This window comes from Acanthochromis polyacanthus, chromosome 14 (assembly GCF_021347895.1).
Source record: "Acanthochromis polyacanthus isolate Apoly-LR-REF ecotype Palm Island chromosome 14, KAUST_Apoly_ChrSc, whole genome shotgun sequence".
Lineage (NCBI taxonomy): Eukaryota > Metazoa > Chordata > Actinopteri > Pomacentridae > Acanthochromis > Acanthochromis polyacanthus.
Genome location: NC_067126.1, coordinates 12,420,869 through 12,443,349, shown reverse-complemented (window position 1 = coordinate 12,443,349; position 22,481 = coordinate 12,420,869). Strand labels below are relative to the sequence as shown.

At 39.0% G+C, this 22,481-nt stretch overlaps 1 protein-coding gene across 2 annotated transcripts; it reads left to right on the top strand.

Moving 5' to 3' along the window:
- Positions 1 to 2,840: 2,840 nt before the first annotated feature.
- Positions 2,841 to 22,205, top strand: stam2 (signal transducing adaptor molecule (SH3 domain and ITAM motif) 2). 2 transcript variants are annotated; one of them, XM_022219724.2, is made up of 14 exons: positions 2,841 to 3,018; positions 4,637 to 4,721; positions 4,910 to 4,985; positions 6,110 to 6,205; positions 6,460 to 6,606; positions 11,520 to 11,586; positions 11,929 to 12,127; positions 13,103 to 13,197; positions 13,361 to 13,443; positions 13,535 to 13,622; positions 13,752 to 13,806; positions 14,033 to 14,180; positions 18,277 to 18,443; positions 19,717 to 22,205. In XM_022219724.2, the coding sequence occupies exons 1-14, from the start codon at positions 2,979 to 2,981 to the stop codon at positions 19,892 to 19,894; spliced, it is 1,524 nt and encodes a 507-aa protein (XP_022075416.1). In that variant the 5' UTR covers positions 2,841 to 2,978; the 3' UTR covers positions 19,895 to 22,205. The 2 variants fall into 2 exon arrangements, with proteins under 2 accessions (XP_022075416.1, XP_022075414.1); XM_022219722.2 differs by having other exon boundaries at positions 19,714 to 22,205.
- The last annotated feature ends 276 nt before the right edge of the window (positions 22,206 to 22,481 follow it).

The window sequence follows — 22,481 nt, the reverse complement described above, 5'->3', positions numbered from 1 at the left end:
AAAAAGTTAAAAATCACCGAAAAAATATATTATTACTTTACAGAGGATAAAGCAGTGTACAGAAAAGGAATGGATTTTACAGAGTTTCATTTTTTTCTTGAGATTTGTTCAAACATCTGACAATATTTGAAAGAAGCATTGTGCGTATTAGGGATCTAACTTTTTTCCCTCGAGATTTTCCCTTTAATGAAAAAGAATCAAATTGCAGATAATAATTAGCAAAATCATGACCAAAAAAGATATTTGTGTGCTTTTATCCTTAGAAAAACAGGCCAATAGTGTAAAGAAAAAAATATCCAATAGGTATTTTTACAGATACAGTGCCTATCATAAGTATTCACCCCTTTGATGTTTTACACTTTTATTGCTTTCATAAATCAATCATGGTCAATAAAATTTAGCTTTTTTTACAAAAAAATTTATTGGAAAAAACTCTTTAATGTCAACATGAAAACAGATTTCTATAAAGTAATGTTAATGAAAGAAAATTATATAAATGAAAATAATTGTTTGCATAATTATTCACCCCCTTCAAGTCAGTATTTAGTAGATGCACCTTTGGCTGCAATCACAGCAGTGACTCTGTGTGGACAGGTCTCAATCAGTCTTGCACATCTGCCCACTGAAATTTTGCTCCATTCTTCTTTGCAAAACTGCTCAAGCTCTGTCAGGTTGCGTGGGTATCGGGCATGAACAGCCCTTTTCAAGTCCAGCCCCAAATTCTCTATAGGATTGAGGTCTGGGCTTTGACTCGGCCACTCCAGAACATTTAACTGGTTCTTTTTAACCATTCCTGTGTAGCTTTTGCAGTATGTTTTGGATCATTGTCTTGCTGGAAAATAAATCTTCTCCCAAGAAGTAGTTCTCTTGCAGACTGAAAAAGATTGTCCCCCAGGATTTCAGTGTATTTTGCAGCATTTATTCTGTCCTCTATCTTTACAAGCCTTCCAGGTCCAGTTGCTGAGAAACATCCCCACAGCATGATGCTGCCACCACCATGCTTCACAGTGGGGATGGTGTGTTTTTGGTGATGTGCAGTGTTTGGTTTCCGCCAAACATGACGTCTTGTCTGATGGCCAAAAAGCTCCATTTTGGTCTCATCAGACCAAAGAATCTTCTTCCACTTGACCAAGGAGTCTTCCACATGCTTTTTGGCAAACTCTAGTCGAGATCTAATATGACTTTTCTTCAACAGTGGCCACTCTCCCATAAAGCTTTGACCGGTGAAGAACCCGGGCAGCAGTTGCTACATGCACAGTCTCTCCCATCTCAGCAGCTGAAGCTTGTAACTCCTTCAGAGTAGTTGTAGGGATCTTGGTGGCTTCTCTGACTAGTCTCCTACTTGCACGGTCACTCAGTTTACGAGGGCGGCCTGATCTAGGCAGATTCACACAAGTGCCACATTCCTTCCATTTCTTGATAATTGATTTCACTAGTTGCAAATGCTTTGGTAAATACTTTTGTAAGAATTGATTTGGGAAATGTACTTACTGTTTTGCAAATGTCAAGAATGATTCGAGAAAGGTACCAAAGCAACTGAGAAAAACTGTAAAGATGCTCTTAGGATGACAATCTGGAATGACTGAAAATCTACACAGACACATGAGTATTACAGTTTTTCTCAGTTGGTTTAGTACATTTCTTGAATCATCCTCGACATTTGCAAAACAGTAAGTTCATTTCTCAGAACAATTTGTACAAATAGCAAAACACCGTGGATTACCCACAAAAGCCAGTCTCTTGTTCAGAATCATTAATTCATCTCTCAAAAGTAAATATCCGTGTCAATGAACATGTCAATGCCATCAGAATGACAAATCCTTGTGTCATTGTGTATGAATAGTACAGTCAAAGTGAAGACTTCCAACATGACTGCATTATAGGGTTACAGGGACTTTGTTGTTAGCCAAAAAATAATGATTTTTTTTTCAATCTAATGTCGTGTCTCTGTAATCACAATCACAGAAACAGAATTATTTGTTTTTTGCCAAGTATATGTTCACACAAAGACTCACTGGACTCAGCTTTATCAGTTTCTCTCTGTTTTACAACCAGATCCAAGAACAACTTCAAATAGATGAACCAAAATAGACACACAGTTAAAAACAAAAACAAAAAGTTTAACAAAATAGGCTGCCATGTGGAGGAGCCATGCTGTCACAGTGTAGCTACAATATCTTTAATATTTCTATTGTTTTTGCTTCTATTGTGCACATTCCTAAACAAATGCAATTATATTTCTTCTAAACACTGAAAACCTGGTGTAGGATAGTGTTCTATAAAAGTATGACTGGTTGATTCCTAAGACTTTGGGAAAAATATTACAAAGCCGCAGTTTGCACTTTGCATTATCTATTTGCTGCATCTGTAGGGGCTGCACAGTGACGTAGTGGTTAGCACTTTTGCCTTGCTGCAAGAAGATCCCCGGTTCGCGTCCCGGCTTTCCTGGAATCTTTCTGCATGGAGTTTGCATGTTCTTCCTGTGCAGGCGTGGGTTTTCTTCACCTACATTTAAATGTAGGTGAAGGTTCAGTTCTGTCGTAAACTACTTTGTGACTGCTTTTGACATTAAGATGACCAACATTTAGAAGTTCTTGTTTTGTCCACTAGATGACAGTATTTTATTAGCGTGCAAAATAGGTTTTAAAATTATGTACCAAATATTGTATGGAATATTTTTAAGACTTTATATCCACGTGCTGTATTCTAAATAACAATGATAATAATAAATATGATATATATTTTCTAAAAACCCAAACAAACAAACAAACAAACAAAACGGGCACACGCGGTAAAAACATACTCCGGTATTTTGAATTCTGTTCAGGCATTATCGAAGACAGCCCAGTTTCCGGAAGAGCAACTGGTGCAAGTTTAATGGACAAGGAAGCGATATTTGTTTAGGTTTAGTCCGGAGAACACGCAAACCTTTCTTTTCTCACATAGTCTGGCTCTTTTTTAAAAAAAAAATCGTTAGGATGCCTTTATTTGCCCAAAATCCTTTTGACCAAGATGTCGGTAAGTGAAATGCGGGTTTTCTAGCCTTTTCAGTGAGTCACAGCTAACAACACTTGATGCTAACGCTAGCTTTAGCATGAGCTTCAGTTCACTTCAAGTTATTTCGACGCTGCCAGTTTTTCACCAACAACATACGAAAGTCTTAGACGCTTTCTGAATGTTCAATGTTGTTGTTGATAAGCTTAAAGGATGTCAATAAGTTTATCGATATATTTGTTCCCCAGGATAAGCGACAGCTTGGCAACTAACTTTGAGTCTGATTCATGTAAACACACAGAACAACGTCATTTACAAGCTAACCTGACCCCATTTCAGGTCATATTGGCTCAACAGTGCGATTATGTTCGATTGGAAATATTTTAAATATGTCTTAATTTGATATGAATTAATTAATTAACCGGCCACTTTTTAAAGTTAACGTTAAGCAGTCAAAGTGCCCACTTCAGTTACCTTTAACAGAGTTAATAAGCGGAGATCACTGATCGTCATTAGGTTCGTTAATGGGAAATACATCTGTGACTAATTTGATAAATCGTAATAGTAGATAATAGAAGCAAAAGTGCCAGACAATTCCAGTTAGTTTTGCCTGATTTTACTTTGTTTTTCTGTATGTCCTAGTTTTGAAAGTCGAATCAGTATGTTACGATTTGATATACTTGTTAGACAATAGAGTTGCAATGATTGATCTATTAATAATTTTTAAAATATGTCAATTAGTCAGTTAATTCTTTGTTTAGATAACTGTTTAATTGGTTAAAGTCATTATGAAAAGAAAGAAATTCTAATTTTAGAATCAGCTTCAACTTTATTTAATCTGAATAATTTCTCTTCGCACCCCACCCCCTGGAGATTAATGGATGCTAATTTAATAGTTAATTTATTTATTTGAGCCTTTTGTGTCATCTAGTTATGTCGTTTGTCATACTCAGCTATGTAAATTTTCATGCAAACTTTCCAGGCCACCAACTTTATCAGCCCCTGCAACACTGTAATTCTGGTATGACTAGACAATAGTTCACTGTTGCACTTAACTGACTCAGTCATGTGGGTCATGACACTATGAATTGGAAATGCTCACTGGAATGATTTCCTGCTAACACATTACTAAGCAGTAATGTGCTTGGTCAGTTAACATGAAGTCAAAAAGACCTCCTCTATTACCATCATAAAAACTCATACACTTAAATGAAATGTCTTATAACTAAGTATGAACTTTTAATGGCAAAAAAGGCACATGTAATTTTACACAATAGAGTTCATGCCATTTTGTAAATTAATGTGACGATTGTTTAGCCTGTCACATACTAAGCTGATCACGATTTACAACATTTACGCTGGGATGGTCTCAACAGTTCACTGAGGTGACTCTTCGCATTTAACTAAAACTGGAAAATTTAGTGGATTGTAGGACTCTCTCAAGACTTTTTTCAACTTTAATCCTACATTAATCATTTCTAATATGTGGCAGTTCAGTGATAGCTAATCATTACTTCCCATTGTGACTGGCATGCCTTCTCATGAGTATATAATGTTGTAAGACAAGCAAGCAGCCATGATGCCATAAGATATTTTTTCACTGTTTCTCACTTACTGTATCTTATGTTTCATATATTTCCAGAGAAGGCAACCAATGAAACCAACACGACAGATGACTGGGGGCTAATTATGGACATTTGTGATAAGATTGGAACAACATCCAATGGGTAAGCTGAAAAAAAGCTTTTCCTTTCATTAGTAAGAGCACATTAGTATTTCGCTGACATTGTTATTCAAATGATCCTGAAGTAGAGTATATTTGTTTGAAACTTTGAGATGTTATCAGGGTCATCTTAAATGCATAGACACTGTTATTGGACTCACAGTTTATTGGCTCTCTTTCCTTCTATTTCAGACCAAAGGACAGCTTGAGATCCATTATGAAGAGAGTCAACCACAAAGTGCCTCATGTTGCCATGCAGGCCCTCAATGTAAGTTTCTTGCTCCACCATATGAATAAAAATGTCTGAAAATATCATCAAAAAGTAACTTGTAATTGAGATGGGAAGAAATTCTCCTTAGATTTGGACCGAAGACCCAGTAACTAGTATTATTTAGTTTATACTGAACATGCGTCATATACTGGGATCCCAGTATATGACGCATCACAGAATAAATTGATCTGAAAGTGTTTCCCAAAGCAGATAGATAAAGATAACAAAAATCTCAACATGTTGCTCTCTCAGTGTTAATGTTTTTTGTAGACGCAATATTGCCCAAAACATAAAATGACTGTGGCAGTAGGTACTGGATTTAAACATACTTTGTGCATTTTTCTTAGACTTAGACTGACTTTATTAGTTCTCACAGACAAATTTAGTTGTTACAGTGGCTGGATATTCAACAAAAGGGCAAACAATAAGACAACACAGAATATTAGGGTCGGATATAAAGTGAAGGTACACTAAAATAAGATAAAATTAAATAAGATAAAAATATAGAAAATAGAAAGAAAAATCAATAAAGTATACAAGAATATACATGAGTGATACAGAAATGTGCAAATGAGAATGTGCTTAGATGTGAAAATGAAATAAATAGGTGCAGGTAAGTTTACAACAGTTCTGTCACCAACAGCTGTTCAAAATAGCATTTCAATTCTAAAATTTAAAACCTACAACACAAAAAAACATCATAAAGGTGATTAGATTTTTGATAGGTCAAACTCTTAAGTCACATTTATGTGTAACAAGTGCAGTGTTGCTGTAGTCAATCTGTAACTGATGTAGTATGTCCATTTTTAAAGCAAGAAAGTGCAAGATTTTTCCACTGGGGGCTTTATCTCCATTGAGCAGTGTGAGAGCTCTTTCTCTGTCTGAGTCATCATGAGCAAATACTGTCACATGGCCTGTTCTATTTTTAGATGTCTGTATTCAGTCATTCTGGCAATTAAAGCCCTATTGTCACAAAAACCATTCATAATTTCAAAAGCTTCACCTGCTATTAATATATGCTTTAAATAATTCAGTAATGTGAGTGGTGGGGGAAAAAACACCGATCACATTCAAAGAATCTCTTTTTAGCCTGACTATAATTTCCACTTCTTTTTATACAGTTGCTTGGTGCTTGTGTATCAAACTGTGGCAAAATATTCCACTTGGAAATCTGTTCGAGAGAGTTTGCCAGTGAAGTACGAGGAGTGCTGAGCAAGGTATGTAAACTCGTCCGTTTTTACCCTCACTTCACATCTGTCTGTGACCATTTTGTGCACTCCCAACCACTATAATTCTCTCTCCAGTGCAACACATGAAAATGTGCTGAAACATCACAAAGAGATTCCTAAATAGTTTTTCTACTGCTTAAACTGAGTTAGAGCCCTTGTTATTGGGCAGTCATTTTAACCTCCTTATGGCATAAAAACACAAGAGGGAGCAACACAGCTGTCTGTTTCTGTGTCCTATGTAGGCTCATCCCAAAGTGTCTGAAAAACTAAAAGCTCTGATGGTGGAGTGGGCAGAAGACTTCCAGAAGGATCCACAGCTCAGCCTCATCGGTGCTACGATCAAGTCTTTGAAAGAGGAAGGGGTCACCTTTCCCTCTGCATCCTCACAGGTATGTTAACAGCATTAACACAGACTTTGAGATGGTACGCAAAGCAAAGTGCACATCAAACACTATTTTACCTGTGTGGTATTTGAGTTCTAATTTCTTCATATATAAACTCTTATTTATTGTATGACTTTATCAGACAAACATGCATACATGACAAAACTTAGAAGACCGTAGTAAAGTCACAGCTTCAAAATATCAGATTTACTGTGGGTACAGTAAGTATTTGAACACTCTGCAATTTTGCAAGTTCTCCCACTTAGAAATCATGGAGGGGTCTGAAATTTTCATCGTAGGTGCATGTCCACTGTGAGAGACATAATCTAAAAAAAACATCCAGAAATCACAGTGTATGATTATTTAACAATTTATTTGTATGATACTGCTGCAAATAAGTATTTGAACACCTGAGAAAATCAGTGTTAATATTTGATACAGTAGCCTTTGTTTGCAATCACAGAGGTCAAACGTTTCCTGTAATCTTTCACCAGGTTTGCACACACTGCAGCAGGGATTTTGCCCCACTCCTCCACACAGATCTTCTCTAGATCAGTCAGGTTGCTGGGCTGTCGCTGAGAAACACGTTTGAGCTCCCTCCAAAGATTTTCTATTGGGTTTAGGTCTGGAGACTAGCTAGGCCACTCCAGAACCTTGATATGCTTCTTACGAAGCCACTCCTTGGTTATCCTGGCTGTGTGCTTCGGGTCATTGTCATGTTGGAAGACCCAGCCACGACCCGTCATCAATTCTCTAACTGAGGGAAGGAGGTTGTTCCCCAAAATCTGGCAATACATGGCCCCGGTCATCCTCTCCTTAATACAGTGCAGTCGTCCAGTCCCATGTGCAGAAAAACACCCCCAAAGCACGATGTTACTACCCCCATGCTTCACAGTAGGGATGGTGTTCTTGGGATGGTACTCATCATTCTGCTTCCTCCAAACATGACGAGTGGAATTAAAGTTCCATTTTGGTCTCATCTGACCACATGACTTTCAAACTTAAGATGGGCCTGGACATGTGCTGGTTTAAGCAGGGGAACCTTCATGCCCTGCATGATTTTAAACCATGACGTCTTAGTGTATTACCAACAGTAACCTTGGAAACGGTGGTCCCAGCTCTTTTCAGGTCATTGACCAGCTCCTCCCGTGTAGTTCTTGGCTGATTCCTCATCTTTCTTAGGATCATTGAGACCCCACGAGGTGAGATCTTGCATGGAGGCCCAGTCCAAGGGAGATTGACAGTCATGTTTAGCCTCTTCCATTTTCTAATAATTGCTCCAACAGTGGATCTTTTTCACCAAGCTGTTTGACAATTGTCCCGTAAGCCTTTCCAGCCTTGTGGAGGTCTACAATTCTGTCTCTGATGTCTTTGGCTCTTTGGTCTTGGCCATGTTAGTATTTGGAGTCTTACTGATTGTATGGGGTGGACAGGTGTTTTTTATGCAGCTAATGACCTCAAACAGGTGCTTCTAATTTAGGAGGATAAGTGGAGTGGAGGTGGACTTTTTGAAGGCGACTAACAGGTCTTTGAGGCTCACAATTCTAGCTAATAGACAGGTGTTCAAATACTTATTTGCAGCAGTATTATACAAATAAATTGTTAAAAAATCATACACTGTGATTTCTGGATTTTTTTTGATTATGTCTCTCACAGTGGACATGCACCTACGATGAAAATTTCAGACCTCTCCATGATTTCTAAGTGGGAGAACTTGCAAAATCGCAGGGTGTTCAAATACTTATTGAACCCACTGTATATAGTATAGTAATTTACAGCAAGACAGTCAATGGGCAAAAATAGGCAGTCTCATAACACAGTCTCTTAGCTTTTATTGATTGCGCTAAATTATTTCTAAGTAAATCAACAATGTCAGCTCCGAAAAATACATTATTTTTAAAAATTCACAGAAATTTATGCTGCTGTCTTCAGATCAGGTTCCTCATTTAACCCTCAAAGCCTTAAAGAGCCCAGTTTCAAAATCCAAGGTGTCTCACATGTTTGCAAACAAATTGGGACATAATTTCCAACTTGACAACAGCATAGTAAGCCTCTACGGACTTCCAATTTGGTGAAACAAATTAGTAATAACTGTAAGCCATTACTGTTAGTCCACCTCCTCAACAAACATATTGTGTCTGCCACTTTCAGTACTATCCCAGCCTGCTTTTATTTTTTATTTTTACAGACAGGAACAAACACTTTGCTTGCCAGAGTGGCTGTTTGCATGGAAAACATCTCACCCACAGCCAGATTTAGCAGTTGGATCCTAACGCTAGAATGTTGAATGAAGCACTGTTTGTAGTATCATTAACTATCACTCCTTGTGATAGTACACTCCTTGTACTTTGTCACATTTCTTTGTTTTGTTGGCTCTCTTATCCCGATTACAGCATGTCTGCAGACCACAGTAACAAAATATCTTTGTGTGTGGGATGTTTTTTTGCCTAGTATGAGGACATCATTATGGCTGCGGTTTCAGTGCGGACCAGTGTGGAGGTTTGACTTGGGTGGAGCTCTTCTGTCAGAGTTTTTATGGCAAATTCTCACTGTGGAATTTCCTTTTTGCATTTTTCTCATAATTCTGTGGACATGTGTGGGTCCCAGGAACTGCCTATGTAGTGGACAGAGCAGTTGTCTGGTTGGGTTTTATTATATAAAGCCTGTGTGATTTGTTATGCAACAACCCTTTTTGTGTCGCAATTTGAAGTGAACTTTGTTCTCAGGTTGTTGTAAAGCAACTGACCTACAATTGTGTAACCTAGGAATATTGTTGTCTCTGTAAAGATAGAATTTATTGCTGACCTGATTTCACTCATATCTAACAAAGTGGGACTGAGTATATAACAATCTAGACTTTACTTTACAACACCAGACACAAATGTAGGCCACAACAAACAGTTTGACCCATTTCCACCTGTTTGGATTATAAACTGACAGTTTAGAATATGGATTCATAAACAGCATTGTGGCTTTAGGCAGGAAATTAATTACCTTATATTTGCTTTCTCATCCTTGCGTTGTCCCTGTGTGCTGTATATTGTGTTGTGGGAGGGTGAAGGAAACCTACTTCAATTGAGAGCAGGTGGCACAAGAGGCAGCAGGTATGACATTTAATCTCTATCAGCTGATGAGCAAACAGCAGCAGGTTGTGTGACTCAAGCTGTGACAGTTTTTACCTTTTACGATCATTCACTCTGAACTTTAATGTCATTGCTTAGACAGGATGCAGGCTAGGCTTAGGCGGTATCCAAATTTTCATACCGTCAAACTTCCTTCACATTTTACCGGGGTATACGGTATTACCATGACTATTACTGTTACTGGCTTGCGCCTTCACATTCGGAAATTGAATACCAAACACTATTACTGAATAATAACATAACATGCATATTATAAACAACTCTTATTAATACAAAAATGCAGATTAGAAAAAAGTGCAAAATACAACAGGACCTGCGGTGCTGAAAACCCGCTCTGATGATGAGCTTGTGGCACAGACGCACAGGTACTTTCAGGCCAGTCGCGACATCTTGGGAAAATGACTGGCAGCATATTTCCACCAGAGAAATGGGTCCTCGTCTCTTTGAATGACAGGCTCCAAACAATAGGCTGTTAATTCAGCGCTGGCTCGCTCGTCTGCAGTGCCGACTGGACCGGCTGCTGCAGGTCGTTTTTGCAGGAGGGTTCCCAGAGACATCTTTTTCGTGGGGGTCTGGGTTGTGCCTCTTCCTCTTCCATTCTGATGGCCACTGCTGCTGGTGCTGCTTGCCCCTCTAAGCTCATGATGCCTGTAATTCAGCCTTGATTTCACTCAGTGCGTTATCATCAGTCTCATATCCTCCACGGTAACGAGGGTCGAGGAAAGTGCACTTTCGGATTAATTTGCGCACTGAATCAGTTTCTTACTTGGTCTCCAGCTTTTTAAGAATTGCAGTTTTTATTGACTTTGTTAGCTTTCTAATGTAGCCAACACATTCTCCCAAAATGCAGAAGTTGTCTTCTTTTTTGACAGCAAGTCAACCCGTGCGGGATCTGCCACCCCCACCCCCACCCCCCCACCCCCTCTCTCTCCTCCGCGCTGTCACGTGACGACATCACGTTCATAAACTTTATGGAAAGTCTCCAAAAGTAGGCTAAAACATAACTGTTTAAGTAAAACTGAAAATTCAACCACACATAAGTGCTACTGGACATAGAATCAATTTTAGGCATTAAATGACTTTTATTTAATATTTAATCCTTATCTCCTGTATAAGAGCATTGCATTTTTTTCATGACGGTATTGGAACTGATACCGCTGCTATTTTTAAACACCGGCAGTATACGGTATTACCATAATACCGCCCAAGCCTAATGCAGGCATTTATTCCCTGTCTTAATTCAGCTTTGCACTATAAAGCTGTTTTTATTAAAACTGGTTTTCCTTGTCATATTGTTGACCTCTCAGTTGGTACATGTTGGGTTTGGCTTTCTTATGGCACAGTCAACTGGTTTAAATTTGCACAAGCAGCAATTTTAGGTGGTAGTTTTGGATGAAATCGATCGATTAGGAACAAACTTAAATCTGCCACTGGATGTTAGATTTACACGGTGTGATATTTTCTGTCTCACTAACAGACAATATTAGCATTTACCAGCTGTTAATACAAAGGTGTGGTGAATAGTAGCTGTTTAGCACAGACAACAAGGTCCAGTTGATCTTTCAATTGCACTTTTACCTTGAACGGAAAACAGTTTTCATCTGTAGTCTTTGTGCTACACCTTCACTCAGTTCCTTACACACACACACACACACACACACACACACACACACACACACACACACACACACACACACACACACACACACACACACACACCTGCATACACGCACACATGCACAGAGTTGTGACCTTATCTTTCTATCCTCACTACAGGGGTCCAGCACAAAGGGCAGCACACCTGCAGCAAGCAAAGCATCAGATGATGATGACCTGGCCAAAGGTAAAGTTAGGTGCTGTCATTCAGACTTCTTGGCTTCTTGTTAAAGTCAATGTTTTTCCATCACATAAATATGTTTTATACTACATTCAAATAGAGCTGCAGCTTTTTTTAAGTAGTAGAACAATTTAAATTGGTTGCCAGTGAGATTTTCTGTGCTTCAAAAGGTGATTTTGCTGCCTTTAAGCACTCCTCTGAGAGCTGTGTGTTCTGAAAATAAGAAAGATGAATCCTATGTCTGTGCCAGGCCCATATGTGCTGGATATTTGACAAGCCTCCTCTTCTCCTTTCCATGTCTCTTCTGGACTCTCTATTTTCCATCCAAATCTTTTGGCCTTCTCCCAGCCATCGAGCTGTCCTTGCAGGAGCAGAAGCAGCAGGCAGAGACGCGACCCGTGGCCGTAACTTCCGACCCCCCAAGCTACGCTAACGGAAGTGGTGGGCAGGAGGCCCGGAAGGTGCGAGCGCTGTATGACTTCGAGGCTGCCGAGGACAATGAGCTGACCTTCAAAGCTGGAGAAGTTATTCTCGTTTTGGATGACAGGTAATGTTTCATAACACATGCAATCGTAAGATAAGACAAGAGCAGCTTTTATTAGTTCTACAGTGGGGGAATTAGCAGTGTTAGCGCAGCAAAAGGGATAGTGCAGACATGGAAGGAGTATCAGTAGAAAAATAAAATAAACCAAAAATATACATAAGCACTGATTCTTCCGTATGTGGATATTTACATGTTACACTGAGTCTTATGTATGTGGAAAATAACAAGCTTGCACATATTGTGCTATATATTGCACAAATTCTTCCATGAGTAGAAATACTAATCTCAGAAAAATTGGCATTATTTAGTTTTGTTTCCAAAGACCAATAGACGGGTCTCTATGTGATGTCCCTGCAGGTGTGGGCTGAAAATGACAATAAGTTTAATGTTGATGAGGCAATTGACATGAAGAGATGTTTTTGTAGCTAAAATGGCTTGTATCTCAAAAGTAATGTGGAAACTATTCATTATTCCAAGGATACCTACCTGTTAGGTCAGACTGCATAATTAACGATTAGTTTCAGTAATCTGGTCAGAACAACAAATCTATAAAGACATTCATAGTTTAGTGCTGAAATTGCATTAATGGAATAGCTGATAGTGGTTTATGTAGTCATGGCTGCTAACATTTGTTTGGCTCTAATTTGACATTTAGAGTTTCAGGGTGGGATTCGCTTGTTCACAGTTTAAACTGGTGTGCAGAGTCTCTGTATATGAGCTTTGGTGGTTGAATGATAATATTGTGTAGCCCTGTGTTGACACATTTTATTAGAAGAGAGACCTCCACCCTGTGCAATGAGCAAACCCTGTGAAAACAATGCTTTTTTTATGCTAACGTGGCTTGTTTGATGGAGATTCTATGCTTTCAGTAAATGACTTTGACTGTTAGGACCATTACTGAGACGCTGAGTGTAAATGAGCTAATTCTCAGAAGCTTATGCATTGATATTTATTCATATTTCATACTTTTGTTTGCAGTGATCCAAACTGGTGGAAAGGAGAGAACCACAGAGGAGTTGGGCTTTTCCCCTCCAACTTTGTCACAACCAATCTGAATGCAGAGCCAGAGCCAGGTTTGCATTATTATTCCGTCTGAAACTTAATGCTGTAGCCCTTCAGTATATCCTGTTTTGTCACATTATAAAGCATGCCAGCCTCTCTACTAAAGTCATTTGATTTGACTTGGAACAGCTTGGTTCAGAAAGTTTTAATTCAACTTAACTTTTTCCTGCACAGTGGCTTATGTTGAGAAGACAGCCAGTCCTGAAGAGACAAGCCTGGAAACCAAAGTTGAGCCCGAGCCTGTCTTCATTGATGAGGTGCGACCTTTTCATCGGTGCACTTTCATTTATAGACCACATCACCTCTCAGTCAAATTGTCAACCCAGGTCTGCTCTCTCCTTTGTGCAGGGGAAAATGGACAGAACGCTGGCAATGCTGCAGAATGCAGATCCTGCAGATCCATCCCCCGACTCCCCAGAGCTGATCCAGCTGGAGGGTATAAACTCTAATTCTGGTGTAAATGAAGTCACACTGTTTGTGACAAATGCAGTCCCTCTGAGCCACATTTTTGTTGTCTGACTCTGTTTGTGTTTTCCTTCCCATCTGTCAATATCTGACTGAACAGGTGCATGTGAGCAGATGAACCCGATGATTGATGAGAAGTTGCAGGAGATTGACAGGTAATATGTTAAATATACAACCTCTTTGTGGTAAATTCTGATCATAGAAAGCAGTGTAGTGTAAGATCTAATCAAATCAATATATTGGTCCAACAAGACCCTTCTAGGTAATGTGAAATTTACGATATGAACAGCAATGATTGAGTCTTGGCTTCCTTGAAATTTCTACAAATAGAAAGGATTCTTCATCCAGTGTATTCAACAAGTGTCTCTCTCTATGTTGCAGGAATCACTCAGAGTTGTCAGAGTTGAATGTGAAGGTTTTGGAGGCCCTGGAGCTTTACAACAAGCTCATGAATGAGGCTCCATTCTACTCAGCGTACAACAAGATGCAGTCGCAGTACGCACCAGCCGGCTCAGCTGTGGCCATGCAGGTCAGAAAAAATACATTAAAGTTGACCTGTATGCTATCTAAAATCTCTGAGCTGAACAACCTTTTACAAAAATCTAGAGCTACTTACACACGTGGACAAAATTGTTGGTACCCCTCTGTTAAAGAAGGAAAAACCCACAATTCTCACTGAAATCACTTGAAACTCACAAAAGTAACAATAAATAAAAATTTATTGAAAATTAAATAATCAAAAACAGCCATTACTTTTGAATTGTTGATTAACATAATTATTTTAAAAAACAAACTAATGAAACAGGCCTGGACAAAAATGATGGTACCTCTATAAAAGATTGAAAACTATTTGACCAGAGTGACATGATTAACTCAGGTGTGTCATTTAATTGACATCACAGGTGTTTCCAAACTCATAATCAGTCAGTCTGCCTATTTAAAGGGAGACAAGTAGTCACCCTGCTGTTTGGTGAAAAGGTGTGTACCACACTGAACATGGACAACAGAAAGCGAAGGAGAGAATTGTCCCAGGACATCCGAAAAAAAATGATAGACAAACATCTTAAAGGTAAAGGCTATAAGACCATCTCTAAACAGCTTGAAGTTCCTGTGACAACAGTGGCTCATATTATTCAGAAGTTCAAGACCCACGGGACAGTAGCCAACCTCCCTGGACGTGGCCGCAAGAGGAAAATTGATGACAAATTGAAGAGACGGATCGTTGGAATTGTATCCAAAGAGCCCAGAGCAACCTCCAAAGAAATTAAAGGTGAACTCCAAGGCCAAGGTACATCAGTGTCAGATCGCACCATTCGTCGTTGTTTGAGCCAAAGTGGACTTCATGGGAGACGACCAAGGAGGACACCACTGCTGAAAAAACTCATAAAAAAGCGAGAGTGGAATTTGCAAAAATGCATGTTGACAAGCCACAAAGCTTCTGGGAGAATGTCCTTTGGACAGATGAGACCAAACTGGAGCTTTTTGGTAAGGCACATCAACTCTATGTTCATAGACTCAAAAACCAAGCATACGAAGAAAAGAACACTGTCCCTACGGTGAAACATGGAGGAGGCTCAGTAATGTTTTGGGGCTGCTTTGCTGCATCTGGCACAGGGTGTCTTGAAAGTGTGCAAGGTACGATGAAATCTGAAGACGATCAAGGCATTCTGGAGAGAAATGTGCTGCCGAGTGTCAGAAAGCTTGGTCTCAGTCGCAGGTCATGGGTCTTCCAACAGGACAACGATCCAAAACACACAGCCAAAAACACCCAAGAATGGCTGAGAGAAAAGCGTTGGACTATTCTAAAGTGGCCTTCTATGAGCCCAGATCGGAATCCCATTGAACATATGTGGAAGGAGCTGAAACATGCCATTTGGAGAAGACACCCATCAAACCTGAGACAACTGGAGCTGTTTGCTCATGAGGAGTGGGCCAAAATACCTGTTGACAGCTGCAGAACGCTCATTGACAAATACAGAAATCGTTTAATTGCAGTGATTGCCTCAAAAGGTTGTGCAACAAAATATTAAGTTATGGGTACCATCATTTTTGTCCAGCCCTATTTCATTAGTTTGTTTTTTTAAATAATTATGTGAATCAACAATTCAAAAGTGATGGCTGATTTTGATTATTTAATTTTCAATAAATTTTTATTTACTGTTACTTTTGTGAGTTTCAAGTGATTTCAGTGAGAATTGTGGGTTTTTCCTTCTTTAACTGAGGGGTACCAACAATTTTGTCCACGTGTGTAATTGTCTTTCTTAAATGACATTTGAACAACAAGGCTGTCCGTTAAATAATCACTTGAAAGTTGCAAATGATAGGAAGCACATTGGACAAAACACAGTTACAACTTCATAACCCTGCTTTATTAGATTCGGTTTCTACTGTATTTTTCATCAGGGAAATAATGCAATCTGCACTCCCATTGTTCAAAAATTAAGGGTTGGTTTAGGGTTGAAGAAGCTATTTGGTTTGAATAGCTTATTCAACAGCAGGATAAAAATAGCTCGAGGTAATGACACTGCTCTTTGGAATCTGATCAAATGATGAATACTGATCAAAATGGCAAAAAGCTGAAGATATATATAGAATTCAGGTTTGCTTTTAAATACCTTGAAATGTAATCATCTACTGCTATTGTTGGTGTACTGCAGCTCTGTTTTCTCAGTCTTGTCACATGCACTCAATCAATAGACAGCAGAGCGAAGTCATACATAATTTAATGATGGATTCAGTCAGAGGTTTGGTTCACAGTTCAGTCAAGACTGAAGAGGTTTATTTTTGACAGAATGTGTTTTTGCTACCAGTGTTTCCACTTGAATACACCTTGTGCAATTGGATAGTTGAATTTCAGCACTAACACAGGATTGATATAAAAGCATTTGTAGCAGCAACAAAAATGTGCTTACACTGCTGTTAGATTTAGGTGACTTTCTCCTCCCAGACCTGTCCTGGTAGCTTGACATTCCATCAGCCTTTTTTATTCCCTGGAGAGTTTGTAGCTGCCCGAATTTTCTTGGCAGTGGCTGTTTTCTTTGCAATGATTGATGTCACTGTCTCTCCCTGAAGATTTCGAAAAACTGTCCACTTCACCGGGCAGGCCCACACCAGCATGCTGCTCAACCTATTATTCACCCTTCATGTTTTTTGCAGAGCTCAGTTAAACTCGCTACCAGGTTGTTTTTGCACCTGCAGGAACAAGAATTTAGTTTTGCGTTTGAGATTACAAAATAAAATCTTTGTAATAAATTAGTATTTTATAGTCACTTCTAAATGTGTGAAAAATAGTGTAGCAACACTTCCTGATTGACTGGAACAGCATGAATATTTTATATGTCGAGTTCTGTGTCTAGCTCCCAGCAGAAAGGCATTTTCTGGAGATCAAGCATTCATTGGTGAACCTCTCTGTTGTTAAAGTGTTTCTGTGTTTAACCAGGGCCAGACAGAATATTAACTTTTTGCGGAAGTGGACGAAAACTTTTAACTTAATTTTATTTAAAAAAGCTTAATTACTTCAAATTTTGTAGTTTTGTACCAATATTCTGTGTGTGTGTTGGGGGGGGGGGGGGGGGGGGGGGTAAATATGAGACATGGCTAAATATACCATGTCTCATATTTAGCTATAGCTAATTGCTATTAGCTAATTTTTGCATCAACAGTGTGTGAAATGTGAAGCTAGTCCTTTAGTTGCTGTTTAATTAATTTACTGTGTTGTGTGACAGTTTACCGGGCTTTGCAAAAGTTCTGTTACACTCGGTTTCATGATCTTTAGAGACGTTTACATGTCAGAGTGAAAAATTCCATTAAATAAACTGAAAGTTCTACCTTATAGGCAGGTGTCCTTAATACAAATTTTTTCTCCGGTGAAGTTGTATCAAGATGGAAGTCAAAAGAGTTGAGATATCTGCTCTCCTTTGTGCTGAACATCAGCCGGATGACCGTCCACAGAGTCGTGGAGAGGCTAAAGAATGGTGAAGATCTTTCAGGTCTTCACCATTCTTGGAAGATCACTGAAAGATCTTCACCATTCTTGAGCCTCTCCGCGACTCTGTGGACGGTCATCCGGCTGATGTTCAGCTGCTTGGCTCTGTCAGACTTGTTGTGGCCAGCATGAAGGAGAGCAGATATCTCAACTCTTTTGACTTGCATCTTGATACAACTTCACCAGAGAAAAAAATTTGTATTAAGGACACCTGCCTATAAGGTAGAACTTTCAGTTTATTTAATGGAATTTTTCACTCCGACATGTAAACGTCTCTAAAGATCATGAAACCGTGTAACAGAACTTTTGCAAAGCCCGGTATGTGTGTTGGAGGTGCAGCATCCTCTACAAGCTGGTTGTTTACATGTCTGGTTCTCTATAAATAATTGCTGTGTTGTGTGTATATGTACTGTATATTCTGTGTTTTTATGTTTTCCTCAAAACACCATGACGAATTCTTCAGCAGGTCAGTTAGGGTCAATAAGCTTTTTTTCACTCTTGACTTTCAATTTATACATGAAGAGTTGGCTGGTGACGCTTTCTCTACATCATTTAAATTAAGAAGAATTGCGCGATCAGTCATGTTTCTAGCACTTGCTAAAGCTGGCTTGCTTCTCTCTTGATCTTCTGCTCCATTCAGGGCTACCTCGGACCATCTGCTGGACCTTACATGCCTCCAGCGATGCCCCAGGTTCCCCCTGCTCAGCCCTACACTTTACCCAGTGACCAGCCCGGACCGCTGCATTCACTCCCGCCCAATGTCTCAGCACCACCCAACACCCAAGCTGCTCAGCCTCCCTACATGACGTAAGAAAACAAAATTTAAAGGCAGTTTCTGTGGAAACTCTGCAGAGACTTCCTCTTTAATTGCTTTATAACATTGATTTACAGTCAATTGAATTTAGGTTTTCTGATAAGAATTTATGAATAAAGATTCTTTCATGTCAAAGTGAAAACAGGTATCCACAAATAATGTCATTTAATGAAAAATTTAACAGGTAAAATACGTGATTGAAGAAGTGTTTAGCTCTGTCAAGTCAGTGTGTAGTAGATGTACTGCTATTATATCATTTAGCCTGTGGGGTTAAACCTTCTGTGGATGAATATTTTTATAGGTACTGCAATTAGAAAACTACTTGTTTTCAGTATTGGATAGTTAACAGAACAGGTAGGGTTTTGGTAATGTCAGTTGTATATAAAAGCGAGCACTAGGTGGCACTAGGGCTGGACCTGAATATCCAAATATTTGGTTGTTACAGTGGTATCCGAATATTAATTTTGAGATCCGAGTATTCGGACATCCCTCCCCCCATTGGACACTCAGATTATTGGGCTCGTCCGTTCGTCTCCACCGTCGGCTGATGTTGGACAATCTGAATATTCAGCTTCACTGTTTGTCTCCATCTCACCACCACACCACTGCCCCCCATCCCTCCCACCGCCATTATCGGACCATCCAGAAATTTGGATATTTGTCGTTAATTGGGGCCGAATATCTGAAGCCCAGAGATTGCTATTCGGGCCAGTCCTAATTAGCACTGAGAAGGACCTAACTTTGTCATTTTCAAAGATTGAAATTATGGCAAATGTGTGTAAACATTTGAAATTTATCCATTACAGAATCAGACTTAGAAATACTTTATTGATCCCTGAGGGGAAGTTGCTCATGTTACATTTGCTCTCATTCAAAGTCTCAGAAATTTATGCAGTAGAAAAATATAAGATGAACATGAGTTGTTTTTTTTTTTGAAAAACTATGTTGTAAAAATGTAAACTTGCGTGGAAATGTATTGGCATGAAGTATGAAAATGCACATTGTTACATTATATCAGAGGACAATTTGTCACAAGAAAAGCAAAAACATTTAGTAATTTATTCAGTTTTAATAACAGTTATATTTACATCATTAATTAGGGGCAACAGAATTTTTCAAGTATTAAGATATTATCGTATTGCAACAAAAAAAGTGCACTAAATGAGAATTTTGTTGAGGAACTTCTCAGCTGAGGATCTTTGTGACGCTAACTTTACATATATGTTGTTGTTTCTAAATGTCACATCCGTATTTCCTTCACAGCAGCACTCAGTACATCAACCAAGCCGCCGGAGCTCCTTACCCCCACCAGGCGGGTGTGGCCATGGACATGTCAGCCTATCACAACTCCAGCATGCCTCCTGTGTCATATCCTGTAGCTGTTCCACCTCACCAGGCTCCCCAACAGCAGCAGGCAACGTATTATCAGCAGCCTCTGCTGTAGGACTGACTAATGGCAGACCTGACATGAATACATACTTGAGATATTTCAGTTGTTAGCTGTGTATTCAGTTGACTTACCTTGTGTGCGTGTGTGTGAGAGAGTGAGATTCTTGCTTTCAGGTAGTACCTTCGGCTTTATTGTGCCTGTCAAGCAGGACTGAACACACCCAGGAAGGTTGAAATAACTGAAGCGTGTCCATTACGCAGGTCTGCTGTGCTTCTGAGTCAGGAGTCATCAGCTACTGTATGTGAGGCGAAGTTTTCTCCTGTCCTTGAGCTCTTTTTCTATAGAAGACTGAAAGCAACGCTGGTTTTCACACGTCACAGGTCAACACAAAAGAAGAGTTGGGTGCAGTGTAATGTGCAGCGATTGTCTGATTTATGGAAATGAGCATTTTACAATCCATAGTCTATCATAGCCTCTCCCAAACAGTGCTGGCCTCTTTTAAAGAATCCACACAACATCCTCCTATTCTAAGGTGGATAAAGAGGGTTAGGTTACATTAGTGTAGGTAAATTTGAGGAAACAAAAGAAGCTTATTTTCCTTCTATTCACACATCCTGGTCATGTAGCAGCAACTGCAGTCTCCTGTCACTGTCTATTTGATACATTCAGTCACTATACTTATATTACTATTATTATTATACGGCACTTACAGTATTTTGGCAGCGCTACCAGCAAAAGATAAGATAAACTTAGTTACAAAGTGAAGTAAAATAGACTAAAATACTCCTTGCAGCTCTTCAAGTGCAATTGCGCGAGTAATCAAAACTGAAGCATATCTTTTCCCTCAAATTACAGCTAAACTGTGTCTTCTACTGGCAGCCTGCAAGACAATGTGTTGTGCAGAGTAAACAGAACTGAAAACACCAGTTGCATGTCATAACGTGGGCAGTGGAAACACTCCTAGAAGGCTGTTAGCTTTGCACGATGAGCTAGTGTGAAATTGACCTCATTTGTTTCAAGTTTATCTACAATAATGGCCTCACTGTTTTTGTTTTTGATTGTAATCACCATCCATGTTTTTAAGTCCCTGAGTGAGTTTTATTCAGATCGTCTCTTTGTTCTGTAGTGCTGAAAACACTCATCTTTCTGCAACGCCAGCCAGCTTGTGTTAAATCTGGGACACCCTTCAGGGCGAAGTGTACAGTTTCTCAAAAGGCAGAAGCCTTCCCCTTTTCTTTTTCTTTTTTTGTCACCACCAGCATCCATCACTATAGCTGATCTTGAGCAGAATGACTGAAGTGCAAACTCTTATATTTCACCTGTATGTTAACAGTTAGTACAAATGGTTCAAATATGACTTCTTTTCCATAAACCCACTGCCTTGTTATACATTTTGTGGCTGCATTTGAGATTTTCAAGTGAACTGTCCATGTGTGGGGTTTTATCACGTCTGCGTGTGCATGTTTGTGGACTTTCACAGAAAATCATTATTGTGAAAAAAGAAGAAAAGACACTGATTTTCAAAGGATTATCAAACTTTAGGGTGAAATCCTTTTGTGTGCTTGTTACTAATCTGACGAAATGCTGCATCTCCTCATGACGTCTTTTCTGCCTCTGTTTATGTCTGGGATCTCTTCCATTTAGTGGAAACCTGCTAGGAATCCATGTTTTATGCAAATGAAAAATACTGAGATGTTTCACGTCTGTATACTTTCAAATCTCAAATCTTGTCGATGACTTTGCCTGTACTTTGATTTATATATATTGAGACATTATACATGTGTAATTTACAAGGTTGGAGAAAATGTGTAATTATTATCATTCATACGTTGCTTCTGCTTTTACTTTAATTTGTCTTGGTAAAATGTAAATGGAGCAAAAAATGTAGTAAATCTTTAGTTGTTATAAATGAAGAAGGAGAAGTGAGGCATCGTGTTTTAAACCTACTGTTGTTTTTCTTCAGCTACACTTAAAGTAGCCCTCATACAGTCCTGTTGCAGTAACTCCATAGTTATGATTTTAGCCAGAGCTGTTTATGCTTCCGTTGAGCACCTCGTGTTTAAAGGCATTGTATATTAGATGTAAAATACCTGGATTTGTCAGTGACTTTGGCATCGCACCTTAGCTTTGTAAACATTTATTTACCACTGAATGCCTTGTTTTTCTGTAGGAATAAAAAGAAGCAAAGAATGACATAGACTCAACTTTGGCAAGTAACTTCTGTCTCAGAAATCCTCTGGATATGTATAATTCTGTATATTTAAAATATTCCCGGAGAAGTTCATTTATCCAGGATTTTAAAATGGCTTTTGTAACAGAGCAGACTTATAAATATTCTTTGAAATAAAAAATTACTTGTACTGAGGATGATCTTTTGATTCCCCCCCCGAGTGATCTGTTGAAATAATTACATTTCTACAATTAAGTAGAACATGATTAAAATAGTCCACTCTTCGTAATTACCCTCCTCTAGTCCCTTGCACATATCAGCGGCAGCATGAGACGTACAAGCCAATAATATGATCAACCCAGAAGACGTGATTTATTTATTGAACTCTGCCTTTTTATACTTTCTGCTCTTTTCAAATGGACACACTGGGGAATCTTTAAATGCCAGTGCTGTTCTGATGCAGATAAAGAC

Coding starts and splice junctions, on each gene's coding strand:
- stam2 (XM_022219722.2), top strand. CDS start 2,979: ATGCCTTTATTTGCCCAAAATCCTTTTGACCAAGATGTCG. Junction 4,722..4,909: donor ATTGGAACAACATCCAATGG/GTAAGCTGAAAA, acceptor CTTCTATTTCAG/ACCAAAGGACAGCTTGAGAT. Junction 18,444..19,713: donor GCTCAGCCTCCCTACATGAC/GTAAGAAAACAA, acceptor TTTCCTTCACAG/CAGCACTCAGTACATCAACC.